The 18,598-nt window shown below is 40.2% G+C and overlaps 1 protein-coding gene and 1 pseudogene across 1 annotated transcript in view; one reads left to right on the top strand and one right to left on the bottom strand.

The window, feature by feature from the left end:
• GDPD4 (glycerophosphodiester phosphodiesterase domain containing 4) overlaps positions 1-18,598 on the bottom strand; it is a 123,915-nt gene that overhangs the window by 26,853 nt on the left and 78,464 nt on the right. The window contains exon 10 of the mRNA XM_065945974.1: positions 1,333-1,554. Coding sequence (XP_065802046.1) covers positions 1,333-1,554 — 222 coding nt within the window. The remainder of the gene's footprint in view (positions 1-1,332; positions 1,555-18,598) is intronic.
• LOC136174978 (PC4 and SFRS1-interacting protein pseudogene) lies at positions 14,876-15,786 on the top strand (annotated as a pseudogene).

The raw sequence follows: 18,598 nt of genomic DNA, 5'->3' as shown, positions 1-18,598 counted from the left end.
AGGTTCATGCTGGAGATTTTTCGCTGGATGATGCTCCATGGTCATAAAGACCAGTTGAAGCTGATAGCAATCAAGTTGAGGTATTAATTGAGAACAATCAATGTTATACCACATGGGAATAGCCAGCATACTCAAAATATCCAAATTAAATGTTAAAATCGTTTGCACTACTGTGGTTATGTTAATTGCTTTGATGTTTGGGTTCCACATAAATTAAGGGGAAAAAAAACCTTCTTGAAGGTATTTTTGCAAGCAATTCCCTACTGAAACATAATGAATTCTTTTTTTTAATGTTCTGTTTTTAAAACATGTTGTGACAGGCGATGAAAACTGGATACTGTACAATAATGTGGAATTGAAGATACCATGGGGCGAGCAAAATGAATTATCATTAAGCACAGCAAAGGCCAGTCTTCATCCAAAGAAGGTGATAATGTGCATGGTGGCATTGGGAGGGGGCATTGGGAGGGGGCTCTATTATGAGCTCTTTTCAGAAAATCAAATGATTACTTTTACAAGTACTGCTCCCACTTAGACCAACTGAAAGCAGCACTTGACAACAAGCAACCAGAATTAGTCACAAGAAAATGAATAATCCTTCATCAGAATAATGCAAAATTGCATGTTTCTTTGATGACCAGGCAAAAACTGTTACAGCTTAGCTGGGAAATTCTGATTCATCTTCTGTATTCACCAGACATTGCATCTTTGGATTTTCATTTATTTTGGTATTTACAAAATTCTCTTAACGGAAAAAATTTCCATTCCCTGGAAAGCTGTAAATGGTACCTGGAACAGTTCTGCCCCAAAAGATAAGAAGTGTTTGGAAGATTCAATTATGAAGTTGCTTGAAAAGTGGCAAAAGATATGGCCTTCCAGGTGGCGCAGTGGCAAAGAAACCGCCTGCCAATGCAGGAGATGCAAGAGACACGAGTTCGATCTCTTGGTTGGGAAGATCCCTTGGAGTAGGAAATGGCAACCCACTCTAGCACTCTTGCCTGGAAAATTCCATGGAGAGAAGAACCTAGCAGGTCATAGTCCATGGAGTGGCGAAGAGTTAGACACGACTGAGAGTGTACCTGTACCTTTTTTTTTAGTGAAACAAAAGAGTGGATATGTTATTCAATAAGCCTCTTGGTAAAAATAAAATGTGTCTTTCATTTTTACTTAAAAACTGAAGGAAGTTTTGGCCTACCCAGTAGCTATATAAGCAGCCAACTCCATTTTCTACAGGGAGTAGAACCCTTCCAGGGAAGACTACGAGGTAGTTCAGGTTCAAATGCTATGCTACCCACTTCCCAGCCTCTACCATAAATACTGAGATAGACGTACCAGATGTTGCTCAATCTTAGAGTCAAGGATCACTCTTACTACAAGGCGGATATACGATGATCTGGCAGGATGTGAACGTGGAGGAGAATTAAGATCAAATATCACCAATTTGTTCGCCTTCCGTGCAATTTCCAATAATTCACTTAGTTTTGGAATCTTCTGATTTCTTGCTCTTTCCCTATCAGCCTTTGATAGAGGTTTCATATTGAAAAATGGTTTGATCTAAAAATAAGTATATCAGAGAAAACATTAGCTCCTATGAAAAGTATTTTCCAATTCTCATGCTTTTAGCCCCACACCAAGCCCTACCTTCATGTTGGTACACTACTATTCAACCAATCAAGTCTTCTGAAATACTGATCCAGAGATAAGAGTAGCCAAGAAGAGAAACGAAATGTAACCTCCATAGGTAGTGACGGTATTTTCAATGATTTATTCTGTAATAGAATCTGGTGTATTTGAACTGAAGGGCCTTCCTATTTTCCTCCTGAGCTTCCTTTTCAACCTTTTTTTAAACTCAAGGTAATATAATTCAGTTTTAGTTTCACTGGTTTCCCACATTTTCTCTCACTGTTCTAGTTATGTATAGTGCAAAAAAAAGGACTTTGGTTTCAAGCTGAATTGGACTCAATCCTAGCTCTATCACTTACTTGCCTTCCTTGCTGTGTGTGTATGCCTGCAAAGCGGGAGACCTGGGTTTGATCCCTGTGTTGGGAAGATCCCCTGGAGAAGGAAATGGCAACCCACCTCAGTATTATTGCCTGGAGAACTCCACGGATGAAGGAGCCTGGTAGGCTACAGTCCATGGGGTCGCACAGAGTTGGACACGACTGAGCAACTTCACTTCAATCTTGATTTCAGCTTGTGCTTCATCCAGCCTGGCATTTTGCATGAGGTACTCTGCATATAAGTTATATAAGCAGGGTGGCAATACACAGCCTTGACATACTCCTTTCCTGATTTGGAACAAGTCCATTTCCCCATGTCTGTTACTTCCTGACCTGCATACAGATTTCTCAGGAGGCAAGTAAGGTGGTCTGGTATTCCCATGTCTTGAAGAATTTTCCACAGTTTGTTGTGAGCCACACAGTCAAAAGCTTTGGCATAGTCAATAAAGCAGAAATAGATGCTTTTCTGGAACTCTCTTGCTTTCTTGATGATCCAATGGATGTTGGCAATTTGATCTCTGATTCCTCTGCCTTTTCTAAATCCACCTGGAACATCTGGAAGTTCATGGTTCATGTACTGTTGAAACCTGGCTTGGACAATTATGAGCATTACTTTGCTAGCCTTTTGAGATGAGTGCAATTGCGTGGTAGTTTGAGCATTCTTTGGCATTGCCTTTTTTTGGGATTGGAATGAGAACTGACCTTTTCCAGTCCTGTGGCCACTGCTGAGTTTTCCAAATTTGCTGGCATATTGAGTGCACCACTTTCAAAGCATCGCCTTTTAGGATTTGAAATAGCTCAGCAGGAATTCCATCACCTCCACTATCTTTGTTCATAGTGATGCTTCCTAAGGCCAACTTGACTTCACATTCTAGGATGTCTGGCTCTAGTTGAGTGTGAGTGATCACACAATCATGATTATCTGGGTCGTGAAGATCTTTTTTGTACAGTTCTTCTGTGTATTCTTGCCACCTCTTCTTAATATTTTCTGCTTCTGTTAGGTCCCTACCATTTCTGTCCTTTATTGTGCCCATCTTTGCATGAAATGTTCCCTTGGTATCTCTAATTTTCTTGATGAGATCTCTAGCCTTTCCCATTCTATTGTTTTCCTCTATTTCTTTGCATTGATCGCCGAGGAAGGCTTTCTTATCTCTTGCTAGTCTGAACTCTGCATTCAAATGGGAATAGCTTTCCTTTTCTCCTTTGCCTTTAGCTTCTCTTCTTTTCTGAGCTATTTTTAGACAACTTCAGACAACGATTATTTTTTGAGCTTCTTCAGACAGCCATTTTGCCTTTTTGCATTTCTTATTCTTGGGGATGGTCTTGACCACTGTCTCCTGTACAATGCCACGAACCTCCGTCCATAGTTCCTGAGGCACTCTGTCTATCAGATTCAACTCCTTGAATCTATTTGTCAGTTTCACTGTATAATCGTAAGGGATTTGATTCAGGCCATATCTGAATGGTCTAGTGGTTTCTCCCTACTTTCTTCAATTTCAGTCTGAATTTGGCAATAAGGAGTTCATGATCTGAGCCACAGTCAGCTCCTGGTCTTGTTTTTGCTGGCTGTATAGAGCTTCTCCATCTTTGGCTGCAAAGAATATAATTGATCTGATTTTGGTATTAACCATCTGGTGATGTCCACATGTCTCTTGTGTTGTTGGAAGAGGGTGTTTGCTAACCAGTGCGTTCTCTTGGCAAAACTCTGTTGGCCTTTGCCCTGCTTCATTTTGCACTCAAAGGCCAAATTTGCCTGTTACTTCAGGTATCTCTTGACTTCCTATTTTTGCATTCCAGTCCCCTATGATGAAAAGGACATCTTTTTTGGGTGTTAGTTCTAAAAGGTTTTGTAGGTCTTCATAGAACCGTTCAACTTCACCTTCTTCAGCATTACTGGTTGGGGCACAGACTTGGATTACTGTGATATTGAATGGTTTGCCTTGGAAACGAATAGAAATCATTCTGTCATTTTTGAGATTGCACCGAAGTACTGTATTTCGGACACTTGTTGGCTATGAGGGCTACTCCATTTATTCTAAGGGATTCTTGCCCACAGTAGTACATATAATGGTCATCTGAGTTAAATTCACCCATTCTGGTCCATTTTAGTTCACTGATTCCTAAAATGTTGATGTTTACCCTTGTCAAGTTCTATTTGACCACTTCCAATTTGCCATGATCATGGTCCTAACATTCCAGGTTCCTATGCAATACTGTTCTTTACAGCATTGGCCTTTACTTCCATCACCAGTCACATCCACAACTGGGTGTTGTTTTCTCTTTGGCTCCATCTCTTCATTCTTCTGGAGTCACTTCTCCACTTTCCTCCAGGAGCATATTGGGCATCTACCGACCTGGGGAGTTCATCTTTCAGTATCTTATCTTTTTGCCTTTTCCTACTGTTCATGGGGTTCTCAAGGCAAGAATACTGAAATGGTTTGCCATTTCAGTAAGTGGTTAACACTCAAGAAGTTTCATTTTTATGCCCCTTTAATTCTGTTCTCTATACTTACTTGTATACTTCTGAAGTCATATTAAAATTCTGGCTTCATATGCTTGTTGCTTTGTAACCTCGATAAAACCACTTAGATTCTCAAAATCTTTATTGTCCAAAGTAAAAAATGGGAAAGGGGAGGAATGATCTGTGTATTTCTCATGATTATTTTGATTATTAAATATGATAAGATATTTTCTGGGTCTAGGAGCATGTCTGGTACACAGAATATTGAATAATTCACAATAGTTCCCTCACTCTACTGCTTCTATTGAGTATAACTTTTTCACAGCAGGAACTGTCATTTTTTTTTTTTTTTTTTGTATTATACAGCATTACATCTTATACCTCAGTCCATATATGTGAAGTGAAAGTGAAAGTCACTCATTCGTGTTCGACTCTTTGGGACCCCATGAACTACACAGTCCGAGGAATTCTCCAGGCCAGAATACTGGAGGGGGTAGCCTTTCCCTTCTCCAGGGGATCTTCCCAACCCAGGGATCGAACCCAGGTCTCCTGCATTGCAACTGGATTTTTTTTACCAGCTGAGCCACAAGGGAAGCCAAAGAATACTGGAGTGGGTAGCCTATCCCTTCTCCAGTGGATCTTCCTGACCCAGGAATTGAACCAGGGTCTCCTGCATCGCAGGTGGATTCTTTACTGAGCCATCAGGGAAGCCCAGTCCATATATATATTGCCTCTATTAAACTTAGTAGAGAGCTACTTTTATCAACATTTTCCAATTTCAGATCACTTGTTGCTGAAGTAAATGGTAGAAGGTTCTCTCTCAGGAGAAGGAAGCAGTAGCTACCTCATATTTTTTCAAGACTAAAGCAATCTTTCTCTCGACATAAATTTATCTTCAATCTAATTCCACCCTTTATATTTCTTCTTATTCCCATACACCCTAAGAAAGCTACCCTTTCTCACTTTTTTCTCAAGAAAGAAAGAATCATGTTTCATAATATCCACAAGGCAGAATATCAGTGTTGAATTAAACCATGGTTTAGACATGAGCAGAAGTTAATAACTAAGGGTTTTCTTTTTTTTTTTAAATTAAGGGTTTTCTTAATCGTCATGAAAAGAGAAATCTGCTTCAGAATTCAAGATTTGTTAGACTCTATCTGTTCTAGACAAAATGATTCACTTAACTGTTGTGGAAAAACTGGGTGGGAAAAGATCAAGATAGGATTTAAATAATTCATTTGTGCATAATTTCTAAAATGCCCCTAAATGGCAAAAGGCATAGGAAATGTTGTATACAAGGACATTCATGAAGCCTTTCTTTTTAAGAATAACTTGGACAAAAAATTGAAGTAGCAAGAACCATCAAGATTAACAGGAGAGCTTAAAACTAGACCTGGTAGGTTTTAAGAAGTAATAGCTTAAGTTAACAAAGCCTCATTTTAAAAATATTTAAAATAAGCTGGAATGCTGTTGTTGTTTAGCCAACTAGCTTTGTCTGACTCTTTTGAGACTCCATGGGCTGTCATGGGATTTTCCAGGCAAGAATACTGGAGTGGGTTGCCATTTCGTTCTCCAGGGGATCTTCCTGACCCAGCAATCGAACCTGTGGCTTTTGCCATATCTCCTATTGCAGGTGGGTTCTTTACTGCTGAGCCACCAGGGAAGTCCCAAGCTGGAATGGGTCAAAGCCAGTTTAGACTATCTGTAACCTGTGGCTTAGTATTTTAAAAAATCTCCAGTAAGTAACAAGCCAGAATGAAAACAAACTTAAGTTCGCCACAAAAACATCTTGTTTCTCAAGTGAAAAACAGCATTTAAAGGTTTTCAGTTCTCTATGCTTAGGCTTAGAGAAATTACAAGTAGAAGGGCTGCTGGATGATCCAATGTATCAGTTGGTTAAGAAACATGACAATTAGGGTTGTGACCAAAATGGCATGGTAGAAAAACCCTAAGCTCTCCTTCTCCAAGAGCATACCAAAAATTATAACCACTGAAAGAGCAAGTATCTATGAGAACCACCTGAAGACTAACAGAAAATATTTTAACAACTCCAGATATAAAAAAGGAAGCTAGAGACATGGTAGTGTGACGATCCATACATCAGGGAGGCAATTCACAAAAGGAAGGATAATAATTGAAGAATATTCTCCCCAAGAAGCAAGTAGTCTGAGCCCCACATAAGACTGTCTAGCTCAAAGGTCCTGTACTGGGAAGAAGAGCCTCCAAAGTGTCTGACTTTGAAGGCCTGCAGTGTTTGTATACTAGAGAGCAGGGAGGTTAAAGCAAATATCCCACAAAAACCTCACATGCTCTGAGACCCACCACAAAGGCGATAATTTGAAAGGAGCCTAGTCAAACTTATTTGCCAATCTTGGCAGAGCCACTGGAGAGGCAGTAGGAAACTGGGACTCGCCCTGGGAACACTGACACCGGCAGCAGCTGCATTTGGGATCTGCTTCTACCACAGAAGCACTGGTGCTGGAAAGCACCATTTTGGATGCCTCCCTCTCACGTATTGGTTTCAGGGCATAGCCTGCCCACTAGACTTCCAAGCCATTACCATCCCCAGAAAACTCCCTGATCAGACTCTCCAGCCAGCTGCTCTAGGATCTAGCCCTGCCCACTGCCAGGTCAGAATCAGCCTCAGAAGCCCCTAAGCCACATATCCAGTTATGCTGGGAAACGATCCCTGTAAGGTAAGAGAGTTAGAGAAGGCGGGGTTCAGAAAAAGAACGAGACCAAGACCGGCACTTTACAGGAACAGATCACCTTTAATGAGGCGAGAAGGGGCAGCAGTCAGATTAGCGAGCTGCCGCACTTATCCAAGAAAAGAGTAAGTAAACATAGGCATGTATGTGGAAAGTTACTGTCTTAAGGGGGCCTGTTCTTCTCCAAGGTTGTTGGGAGTAGTTACCTCTTAAATGGCTGGGGCAAGGAATTTTGGAGATTGGCCAGAAGCTGGACCAGCTGGGAGCTGGACATAATCAACCTTAATGTCCATTTTTTTCTTCGGGTGAGAGAGTTTTTTGTTTTGCATAGAATGGTGGGGAGGACCTGGAGGGGAGTTTTAACTCCAGGCTATTTTGAGCCATGTAACTTTCCTTCAATCCCATCACAAGAAGTCTGGTACCATCCCTGAAAACACCTCAGGTGCACAGGTAGGTGCTCTAGGGCCAGACCTTGTCCATAAGAGGAATGGTAGCCACTATACGAGGCAGGGTTAGGCAGCCAAATGGGCAAGGGCCAGTCTTGCCTAAAAATGTGCTCACAGTAGCTGACCTATCATAACAGAAGGGCCCTTGCAGCCCAGATTGTGGGGTTGGGTGGGGGGGACTCCTAAAGCATATAGCTAGGGTGACTAGAAGGAACTGTGCTGCTGGGCGCCATAGGACATCTCTAACATTAATTCATTTATCCAAGATCAGGAAATGTAACTTAGAACTACCCAATGTAACTAAGAACTACCCAATATTTAGAAATAATCATTGAGAACCTGGTAAAGTGAGAAGACCGAGGAAAATGTTCCAAACAGAGAAACAAGAAAAAGACCCTAAAGATGAATTAAGAAAACCTGAGATGAGCAATTTACTTGATAAAGAGCTCAAGGTAATGTCCATAAAGATATTCAATGAACAGAGAAGAGGAGAAGAATGGATACAAATAGTGGGAAGTTGAACAAAGAGAAAATATAAAGAAGAACCAAACAGAGCTGAAGAATACAATAAATGAAATAAAAATAAACCAGAAGAATCAATAGGAAATTAGATAATACAGAGGAATAGCTCAGTGAATTAGAAGACAGAATAGTAGAAATCACCCAAGTTAAAAAGAAAACAGGAAAAAAAATTTTTTCCTGGTGACTGTTTAAGAAACTTCTGAAATTACATCAGGTATACGAACATTCACATTCATTATGGAGGTGTCAGAAGGAGAAAAGATTTTTTTTTAAATGACAGAAAAAAAATTTTAACTTTAATTGAAGAATAACTACAGTATTGTGATGGCCTCTGGCATACATCACCAGATGGTTGACACCGAAATCAGACTGATGTATTCTTTGCAGCCAAAGATGAAGAAGCTCTATACAGTCAGCAAAAACAAGACTGGGAGCTGACTGTGGCTCAGATCATGAACTCCTTATTGCCAAATTCAGACTGAAATTGAAGAAAGTGGAGAAAATCACTAGACCATTCAGGTATGACCTAAATCAAATCCCTTATGGACTATACAGTGGAAGTGAGAAATAGGTTTAAGGGACTAGATCTGATAGACAGAGTGCCTGAAGAACTATAGATGGAGGTTCATGACATTGTACAGGAGACAGGAATCAAGACCATCCCAAAGAAAAAGAAATGCAAAAAAGCAAAATGGCTCTCTGAGGAGGCCTTACAAATAGCTGTGAAAAGAAGGGAAGCGAAAAACAAAGGAGAAAAGGAAAGATATTCCCATTTGAATGCAGAGTTCCAAAGAATAGCAAAGAGAGACAAGAAAACCTTCCTCGACGATCAATGCAAAGAAATAGAGGAAAACAATAGAACGGGAAAGACTAGAGATCTCATCAAGAAAATTAGAGATACCAAGGGAAAATTTCATGCAAAGATGGGCACAATAAAAGACAGAAATAGTAAGGACCTAACAGAAGAAGAAGATATTAAGAAGAGGTGACAAGAATACACAGAAGAACTGTACAAAAAAGATCTTCATGACCCAGATAATCACGATGGTGTGACCACCGACTTAGAGCCAGACATCCTAGAATGTGAAGTCAAGGTGGCCTTAGGAAGTATCACTATGAACAAAGCTAGTGGAGGTGATGGAATTTCAGTTTAGCTATTTCAAATCCTAAAAGATGATGCTGTGAAAGTGCTGCACTCAATATGCCAGCAAATTTGGAAAACTCAGCGGTGGCCACAGGACTGGAAAAGGTCAGTTTTCATTCCAATCCCAAAGAAAGGCAATGCCAAAGAATGCTCAAACTACCACGCAATTGCACTCATCTCAAAAGGCTAGCAAAGTAATGCTCAAAATTCTCCAAGCCAGGCTTCAGCAAGATGTGAACCGTGAACTTTCAGATGTTCAAGCTGGTTTTAGAAAAGGCAGAGGAACCAGAGGTCAAATTGCCAACATCTAAAGGATCATCGAAAAAGCAAGAGAGTTCCAGAAAAGCATCTATTTCTGCTTTATTGACTATGCCAAAGCCTTTGACTGTGTGGATCACAATAAACTGTGGAAAATTCTGAAAGAGATGGGAATACGAGATCACCTTACCTGCCTCCTGAGAAACCTGTATGCAGGTCAGGAAGCAACAGTTAGAACTGGACATGGAACAACAGACTGGTTCCAAATAGGAAAAGGAGTACGTCAAGGCTGTATATTGTCACCCTACTTATTTAACTTATATGCAGATTACAAAATAAGAAAACGTTGGGGTGGAGGAAGCACAAGCTGGAATCAAGATTGCTGGGAGAAATATCAATAATCTCAGGTATGCAGATGATACCACCCTTATGGCAGACAGTGAAGAAGAACTAAAAAGCCTCTTGATGAAAGTGAAAAAGGAGAGTGAAAAAGTTGGCTTAAAGCTCAACATTCAGAAAACTAAGATCATATCATCCGGTCCCATCACTTCATGGCAAATAGATGTGGAAACAGTGGAAACAGTGGCTGACTTTATTTTTTTGGGCTCAAAAATCACTGCAGATGGTGACCACAGCCATGAAATGAAAAGATGCTTACTCCTTTGAAGGAAAAGTTATGACCAACCTAGACAGCATGTTAAAAAGCAGGCATTACTTTGTCAACAAAGGTCCATCTGGTCAAGGCTATGCTTTTTCCAGTAGTCATGTATGGATGTGAGAGTTGGACTATAAAGAAAGCTGAGTGCCAAAGAACTGATGCTTTTGAACTGTGGTGTTGGAGAAGACTCTTGAGAGTCCCTTGGACTGCAAGGAGATCCAACCAGTCCATCCTAAAGGAGATCAGTCCTGGGTGTTCATTGATAGGACTGATGTTGAAGCTGAAACTCCAATACTTTGGCCACCTGATGTGAACAGCTGACTCATTTGAAAAGACTATGATGCTGGGAAAGATTGAGGGCAGGAGGAGAAGGGGACGACAGAGGATGAGAATGTTGGATGGCATCACCAAGTCAACGGACATGGGTTTGGGTGGACTCTGGGAGTTGGTGATGGACAGGGAGGCCTGGCTGATTCATGGGGTCGCAAAGAGTGGAACACGAGTGAGTGACTGAAGTGAACTGAACTGGCATACATCAACATAAATCTTCCTCAGGCATACATGCTGACTCCACCCCTCCTGGCTGTCACAGAGCACTGGCTTTGGGTTTCCTGCAGCATACATCAAACTCCCACTGGGTATCTAGTTTACACACGGTATTGTATATATTTCAGTGCTATCATCTCAAATCATCCCACTCTCTCCTTCTCTCACTGAGTCCAAAAGTCTGTTCTTTATAACTGTGTCTCCTCTGCTGTCCTGCATGCAGGACTGTCAGTACTATTTTTCTAGAGTCCATATATATGTGTTAATATACAGTATTTGTTTTTCTCTTTCTGACTTTCTTTACTCTGTATAATAGGCTCAACGTTCATCCACCTCATTAGAATCGTTTCAAATGTGTTCCTTTTAATAGGTGAGTAATATTCCATTGTGTATATGTATCACAATTTTCTTATCCATTTATCTGCTGATGGACATCTAGGTCTCTTCCACGTCCTAGCTATTGTAGATAGTCCTGCAATGAACGCTGGGGTACGTGTGTCTTTTTCAATTATGGTTTCCTCAGGGTATATGCCCAGTACCAGCAGTAGGACTGTTGAGTAGCATGACAGCTTTATTCTTAGTTTTTTTAAGCACTCTCCATATTTTTCCTCATAGTGGTTTTATCAGTTTGCATTCCCACCAAGAGTGTATGAGGGTTCCCTTTTCCCCACACCCTCTCTAGCATTTATTGCTTGTAGACTTTTTAATGATAGCCATCCTGACTAGTATGAGATGATACATCATTGTAGCTTTGATTTGCATTTCTCTAATAATGGGCAATGTAGAGCATCTTTTCATGTGTTTATTAGCCATCTGTATATCTTCTTCTGAAGACAGTTATTCAGAAGAACTGTCTGTTTAGGTCTTTTAAGAGTGGCAGAAAACTTATTTGAAGACATGATAGCTAAAAATTTCCCTAACCTGGGAAAGGAAACAAATATGCAGACCCAGAAAGCATATAGTCCCAAATAAAACAAACCCAAAGAGATTCACACCAAGACATATTAAAGTTAAAATGGTAAAAAAATAAAGAAAAAAATCTTAAAATCAGCAAGGGAAAAAAGGCAACCAATTATGTACAAGGGAACTCTCATAAGACTATCAACTAGCATTTCAGGAGAAATTTGCAGGCCAGAAGGAAGTGGCATGAAATAGTCAAAGTGATGGAGAACAAAATCTATAGCCAAAAAGAGTCTACCCAGTAAGTTTATTATTTAGATTTGAAGGAGAGATAAAGAATTTTCCAGATAAGCAAAAGCTAAATAAGAAAAGTTAAAAGGATTTCTCTACGTGGAAAAGAAAGATGACACCTAGAAATATGAAAATTACAAAAGGAAAAATCTCATTGGTAAAGGCAAACATTAACTAAAGGTAGCAGATCTGACCTTTACAAACTTAGTAGTAAAGTTACAAGAAAAAAGTTCCAAAATCATCTATATCCACAATAAATGGCTAATTGAAACATAAAAATATGTAAAATGTGTTAGCACATTAACTACGGTGAGTAGGCAGGAGGTAAAAATGTAAGGTTGCTATAATATACTTGAACTTAAGAGATCAATAACTTAAAATAATCACACACACATGCATGGACTCCGTGCTAACCACAAACCAAATATTTCTAACATATACACAAAAAAGAGAAATGAGTTCAAACATAACATTAAGATAGTCATCAAATCACTAGAGAGATAAAAAGAAGAAAAAAACAAAAAATAACTACAACAACTTGTGTGCATAGCAATAAGTATATAAATATCAATGATTTATTTAAATTTAAATGAACTAAAAGGTCATAGAATAGAACAGTGGACAGAAAACCAGACCCATGTACAAGCTAGGGCTTCCCTGGTGGCTTAGCCAGTAAAGAATCCACCTGCAATGCAGAAGACCTGGGTTCAATCCCTGGGTCAGGAATATCCCCTGAAGAAGGAAATGGCTACCTGCTCAAGTATTCTTCCCTAGAGAATCCCATGGACAGAGGAGCCTACTGGGCTATAGTCCACAAGGTTGCAAAGAGTTGAACATGACTGAGTGACTAAGCATGCATACACGTATATATAAGTTACCTACAAGAGAATCACTTCAGATCTACAGACACATACAGATTGAGAGTCAGAGAATGAAAAAAGCTATTTCATGAAAAAAAAAAAAGCTGGGGTAGCAATACTACATAACAAAATTGACTTTGAAACAAAAACTTTAACAAGAAACAAAGAGGGACATTACATAAAGGTAAAAGGATGAATCCAATAAGAAGCTATAACATTGTAAATGGAAAAATGGAGAAACAACGGAAACAGTGACAGGCTTTATTTTCTTGGGCTCTAAAATCACTGCAGATGGTGACTGCAGTCATGAAATTAAAAGACACTTGCTTCTTGGAAGAAAAGCTGTGGCCAACCTAGACAGCATATTAAAAAGCAGAGACGTTACTTTGCCAACAAAGTCCATCTAGTCAAAGCTATGGTTTTTCCAGTAGTCATGTATGGATGTGAGAGTTGGACTATAAAGAAAGCTGAGAACCGAAGAATTGATGCTTTTGAACTATGGTACTGGAGAAGACTCCTGAGAGTCCCTTGGACTGCAAGGAGATCCAGCCAATCAATCCTAAAAGAAATCAGTCCTGAAAATTCATTGGAAGGACTGATGTTGAAGCTGAAACTCCAATACTTTGTCCACCTGATGAGAAGAACTGACTCACTGGAAAAGACCTGATGCTAGGAAAGACTGAAGGCAGAAGGGGACAACAGAGGATGAGATGGCTAGATGGCATCACCGACTCGATGGACATGAATTTGAGCAATTACCAGGAGTTAATGAGGGACAGTGAAGCCTGGTGTGCTGCAGTCCATGGGGTCACAAAGAGTCAGACATGACTGAGTGACTGAAATAACTAACTAACATTGTAAATATATGTGTACCCACTGTGAAGTGAAGTGAAGTGAAGTTGCTCAGTCGTGTCCAACTCTTTGCGACCCCATGGACTGTAGCCTGCCAGGCTCCTCCTGCAGTCCACGGGATTTTCCAGGCAAGAATACTGGAGTGGGTTGCCACTTCCTTCTCTAGGGGATCTTCCCAACCCAGGGATCAAACCCAGGTCTCCCACATTGTAGGCAGATGCTTTTACCACCTGAGCCACCAGGGAAGTCCCACTGTAGGAGCACCTAAACATATAAAGCAATATTAATGAACATAAAGAAACAAACTAAGGGTAACACAATAATGGTGGGGGTATTTTAGGACCTTACTTACTTTGATGCACACATCACCCTAACAGAAAATCAATAAGGAAACATCCTACTTAAATGACACATCTGAACAAATAATAAACATATTTAGAACATTCCATTCAGAAACAGCAGACTATGATTCTTTTGAAGGGTACATGGAACATTCTCTAGGATAGATTATATGCCAGGCCACAAATCAAGTCTCAATAAAAAGAGGATGAAATCATATCAAGTACCTTTATAAACCACAAAAGTATGAAATTAGAATTCAACTACAAAAAAAAATTACAAAAACTACAAACACATGGAGGTTAAACAATAAGCAACTGAACAACCAATGAGTAAACCACGGGTCACAAACATGAAATTTAAAAAATACCTAGAGTGACAGTACCCAGGGCTTCCCCGGTAGCTCAGACAGTTAAGTGTCTGCTTACAATGCAGGAGACCAGGGTTCGATCCCTGGGTCAGGAAGATCCCCTGGAGAAGGAAATGGCAACTCACTCCAGTATTCATGCCTAGAAAATCTCATGGACCAATGAGCCTGGTGGGCTACAGAACATGGCATGGGGTCATAAAGAGTCGGACATGACTGAGCAACTTCACCTTCACTGAGAGTGACGGTGGCAGCAGTGGCATTTGCTATTCAGAGCTGTTGAGACACCTCTGTGGCAGCTGGTGAAACAGCTGGCTTGCATGGACTTGGGCAGAGGTTGCCAGCCTGTCACCACAGCCTCAGTGCCCATAGTCCCTGGCAGGTGCATTGGGACACCAAGATGCATCTTCTCCCTCTTGCTGCCATGGGGGTGTAGGCTCCCATCCACCTGCCACATCCTCTTGTCATCCACAGCGCTGTACTTCCTCTCTGGACTTCGGACCCCTGGCCTCACCCTTGAAACATGACTTGTGACTTCAAACCTGGGGACCTCATCTTTGTCGAGATGAATGGCCAGCTCATAGATGAGGTTCCTGATAGAGCCGTAAAACCACCCAGAAAAAACTAACTACCCATTTTCTTTTTTGGAACTCACAGGACTGCTTTTTAGGCCCCAAAGACATATTTCCTTACTCAAAAAATAAGGAAAACTACAGTGAACCAAATAAACAAAAAGCCTTTAGTGAAGGCTTAAGAGAGATAAACAATTCAAAAGTGAAACTTTCAAGTCAACAAGCATCTACTAAACAATCAAATGTGCTATCTGATGTTGAAGTTCAAGAAAAAGAAACTATTGTTTTAAAGGAAAATACTGACCATAACCACACCCAAAGCTACCAGGAGAGGGAGAAAGAGAAAACCAGAAAAACAAGCAGAAACTGAGCAGGAAGGAGTAGTGACTACAGCAACAGCATCTGTTGATCTAAAAGTGAGTTCTAAAAGAGGACGTCCTGCAGCTATTTCAAACCAAGAGACAGCTATTCCAAAACCAAGAGACAGACCCCAAGTGGTAAAACAGCCTTGTCCTCCAGAAAGTGACAGGGTGACTGAAGAAGACAAAAGTAAAAAAAGAGGGCAAGAGGAAGAAGAACCTAAAAAGCAGCTTAAAAAGGATGAAAAGGGTCAGAAGGAAAAAAAGAGCCAAATAAAAAAGGGAAAATAGGAAGTTGAGTTTAAAAGAAAAAATTTAGCTAAAACAGGGGTTACATCAACCTCTGATTCTGAAGAGGAAAGAAATGAAAGAAAGTTTCAGACTGCTCATGGAAGGAATATGCTCAAAGGCCAACCAACATGAGAAAGAAGCAACAGATACAAAATGCAAGCAAGAGGAACAAATAGAAATTGAGCATCAAAACAACATGTAATATACAGTAATAAAAAAAAATACATCTCATTTTAGGCTCCAAGCATTAATCCAGTTACTGAAAAGAGAATACAAGTAGAGTACACAAGAAATGAAGATCTTCAGAGAGACTCATTGGACTGAATTTCTTTCTTCTCTCCCTTGATGGAAGAGTGTTCCAGATTCTAAATTGAGGACTTTATTAATGGCATTACTACTGTGTTATAATCATTAAAAAAGAACACTTCCTATAAGATACACACTACATACTAAGGTCGGCCATCATTCTTGTTAAAAGTTTCCACCAAGCTTAAAATGAAGCTTTGTGTTTGAAAGTTATAAATAAGCTCAGATAAAGTGGTTGTACATTATTTCATTTAGAAAATATAAAATTTCATTTTGTTTTGAAGGTAGGTGCTAAACTGAAGTAGTTTTAACCCCAGAGAATGGGGCAGTTATACCCTTCTCTGACATTCCTTTGCTGTTTAATTCTTTAGAATATTAATAATTGTTTTTTAATCTTGAGAGATTAAACAGCAGAACTGTTAAGAAAACAAAAATGAAACTGTAACTAAAATTTCAAAATAAACTTTTGTTTTTTTAAAAAACAAACCTGAAAAAAAAAAATACCTGGTGACAAATGAAAATGAAGCACAAATCTCTTGGATATAGAAAAAGCAGTTCTAAGAGGGATGTTTATAGTGATACAAGCCTATCTCAGAAAAAGAGAAAAATCTAAAATCATGAACCAAAAGAAAGCAAAAAGCAAAAAAAAAAAAAAAAAAAAAAGAGAGACACAAAATCTAATGTTAGTAGAAGGAAAGATATTATGAAGATTATAGCAAAAATAAATAAAACACAGATAAAAACTACAGGATAGATAATTGTGGCTCAGATGGTAAAGAATCTGCCTGCAATGCAGGAGACCCAGGTTTGATCACTGGGTCAGGAAGATCCCCTGGAGAAGGGAATGGCAGCCGACTCCAGTATCCTTGCCTGGGAAATCCCATGAACAAAAGAGCCTAGTGGGCTGCAGTCCATGGGATCACAAAGAGTCAGACATAACTGAACAACTTAACACAACAACAAGGGATGGTTCTTTGAAAAGAAAAACGAAATTCATAAAACTTCTGCCAGAGTCATCAAGAAAACTTATGGAGGGCCCAAACAAAATTAGAAATGAAAGAGAAGTTACAACTGACACCACAGAGGTACAAAAGATCAGATTACTGCAGACAAAATGGACAACATAGAACTGTTGTACATCTTACCAATGTACACTCTGTCAAGAATGAATATGGAAGAAACAGAAAGCATGAACAGAACAATTATTAGTAATGAAACTGATAAGCAAAAAACTCCCTACAACAAAATCCCAGGCAGTTTCACAGGTGAATTATACCAAACTTTTACAGAAGAATTAACACCTGTCCTTTTCAAACTGTTCCACAAGTTTCATTTATGTGTGGAATCTAAAAACCAAAACACTTTGACAAAATTCAGCACCCATTTATGATTAAAACTCTTCAAAAAATGGGCATAGAAGGAACTACCTCGACATAGTAAAGGCCTCAACATATTTTTTTTTTTTATTTCTCCGATCCTAGGGAATCACATATTCCTACATTTAATGAATGACTTGTAATCTATGATAACACAATTATAAAAAAGAAAGAATCTCCATGCTATTTCAACCCTGTCATTTTATGTGACCACTTAGAGTTTGTGCATGTGTATTTAAAATTTAAAACATTGAAATAGAGTATGAACTGGAAGCAATAATAATTTTTGGTAAGTGCAGATTTTATTCCACACATGAAAATTTTTGCTAAATTTAAATAATATTTTAGTAGGAGCTAAGATGGTGGAGGAATAGGACAGGGAGACCACTTTCTCCCCTACAAATTCACCAAAAGATCATTTGAACGCTGAGCAAACTGCACAAAACAACTTCTGATCGCTAGCAGATGATATCAGGCTCCCAGAAAAGCAGCCCATTGTCTTCGAAAGGAGTTAGGACAAAATATAAAAGATTAAAAGAGAGACAAAAGAGCTAGGGATGGAAACCCATCCCAGGAAGGGAGTCGTAATAGAGGAAGTTTCCAAACACCAGGGAACTCTCTCACTGGCGAATCTGGGGCAAGTTTTTGAATATCAGAGGGCAACCTAACTGGGAGGAAAAATTTTAAAAAACCCCACAGATTACATGCCTAAAAGCAACTCCCAGCAGAAAAGTACCCCAGACGCTCACATCCGCCACCAGCAAGTGGGGGCTGAATGGAGAGGAGCGGGCAGCTTTGCTTAGGAACAAAAGAAAGACTGAGCAATTCCAGAGAAGAGCTAGCTGGCTGCAGACCAGCCCATCCCTCATCGGAGGCAGGAGGCAGGGGGGAGGGGAAAGGGGCAAACTCGGCCCCACAGACGGCCTCCCCTACCAAACTACAAACAGGATCCCAGTTTCTAACCAGAGACTTCCTGAGATTCTGGATGTTTGACATCGCCGTGAGGGCCGCGGCTAGAGGCAGCTCCCCAGAACAGATACAAGGCGCACCCAACCAGCGCGCAGAAACTGAGGCTGGGGCCGCGGAGGGGAGAAGGCGCACCACACCCGGGGAGAGTGAGCCCATCAAGCTCCTGATTACCTGAGCTGCTCCAGCCGGGGAAGGCACAAAACGCAGGCCCATCTGAGTCTGTGCTTTTGTGCAGTACCCGAAAACTGGAACAGCACGCAACTCAGGGCCCGCTCTCTGTAGAGCAGCCTGGAGCCTGAGCAGTGTAGACTGGGAAAGTATACACCCATGAGCGGGGGCAAACCCAGTGTGGTCGGAACACTGCGAGTGATCC

This window comes from Muntiacus reevesi, chromosome 9, assembly GCF_963930625.1.
Source record: "Muntiacus reevesi chromosome 9, mMunRee1.1, whole genome shotgun sequence".
In the NCBI taxonomy this organism is placed as follows: Eukaryota; Metazoa; Chordata; class Mammalia; order Artiodactyla; family Cervidae; genus Muntiacus; species Muntiacus reevesi.
The sequence above is the reverse complement of the archived record's forward strand: the minus strand, read 5'-3'. Positions and strand labels throughout refer to the sequence as shown.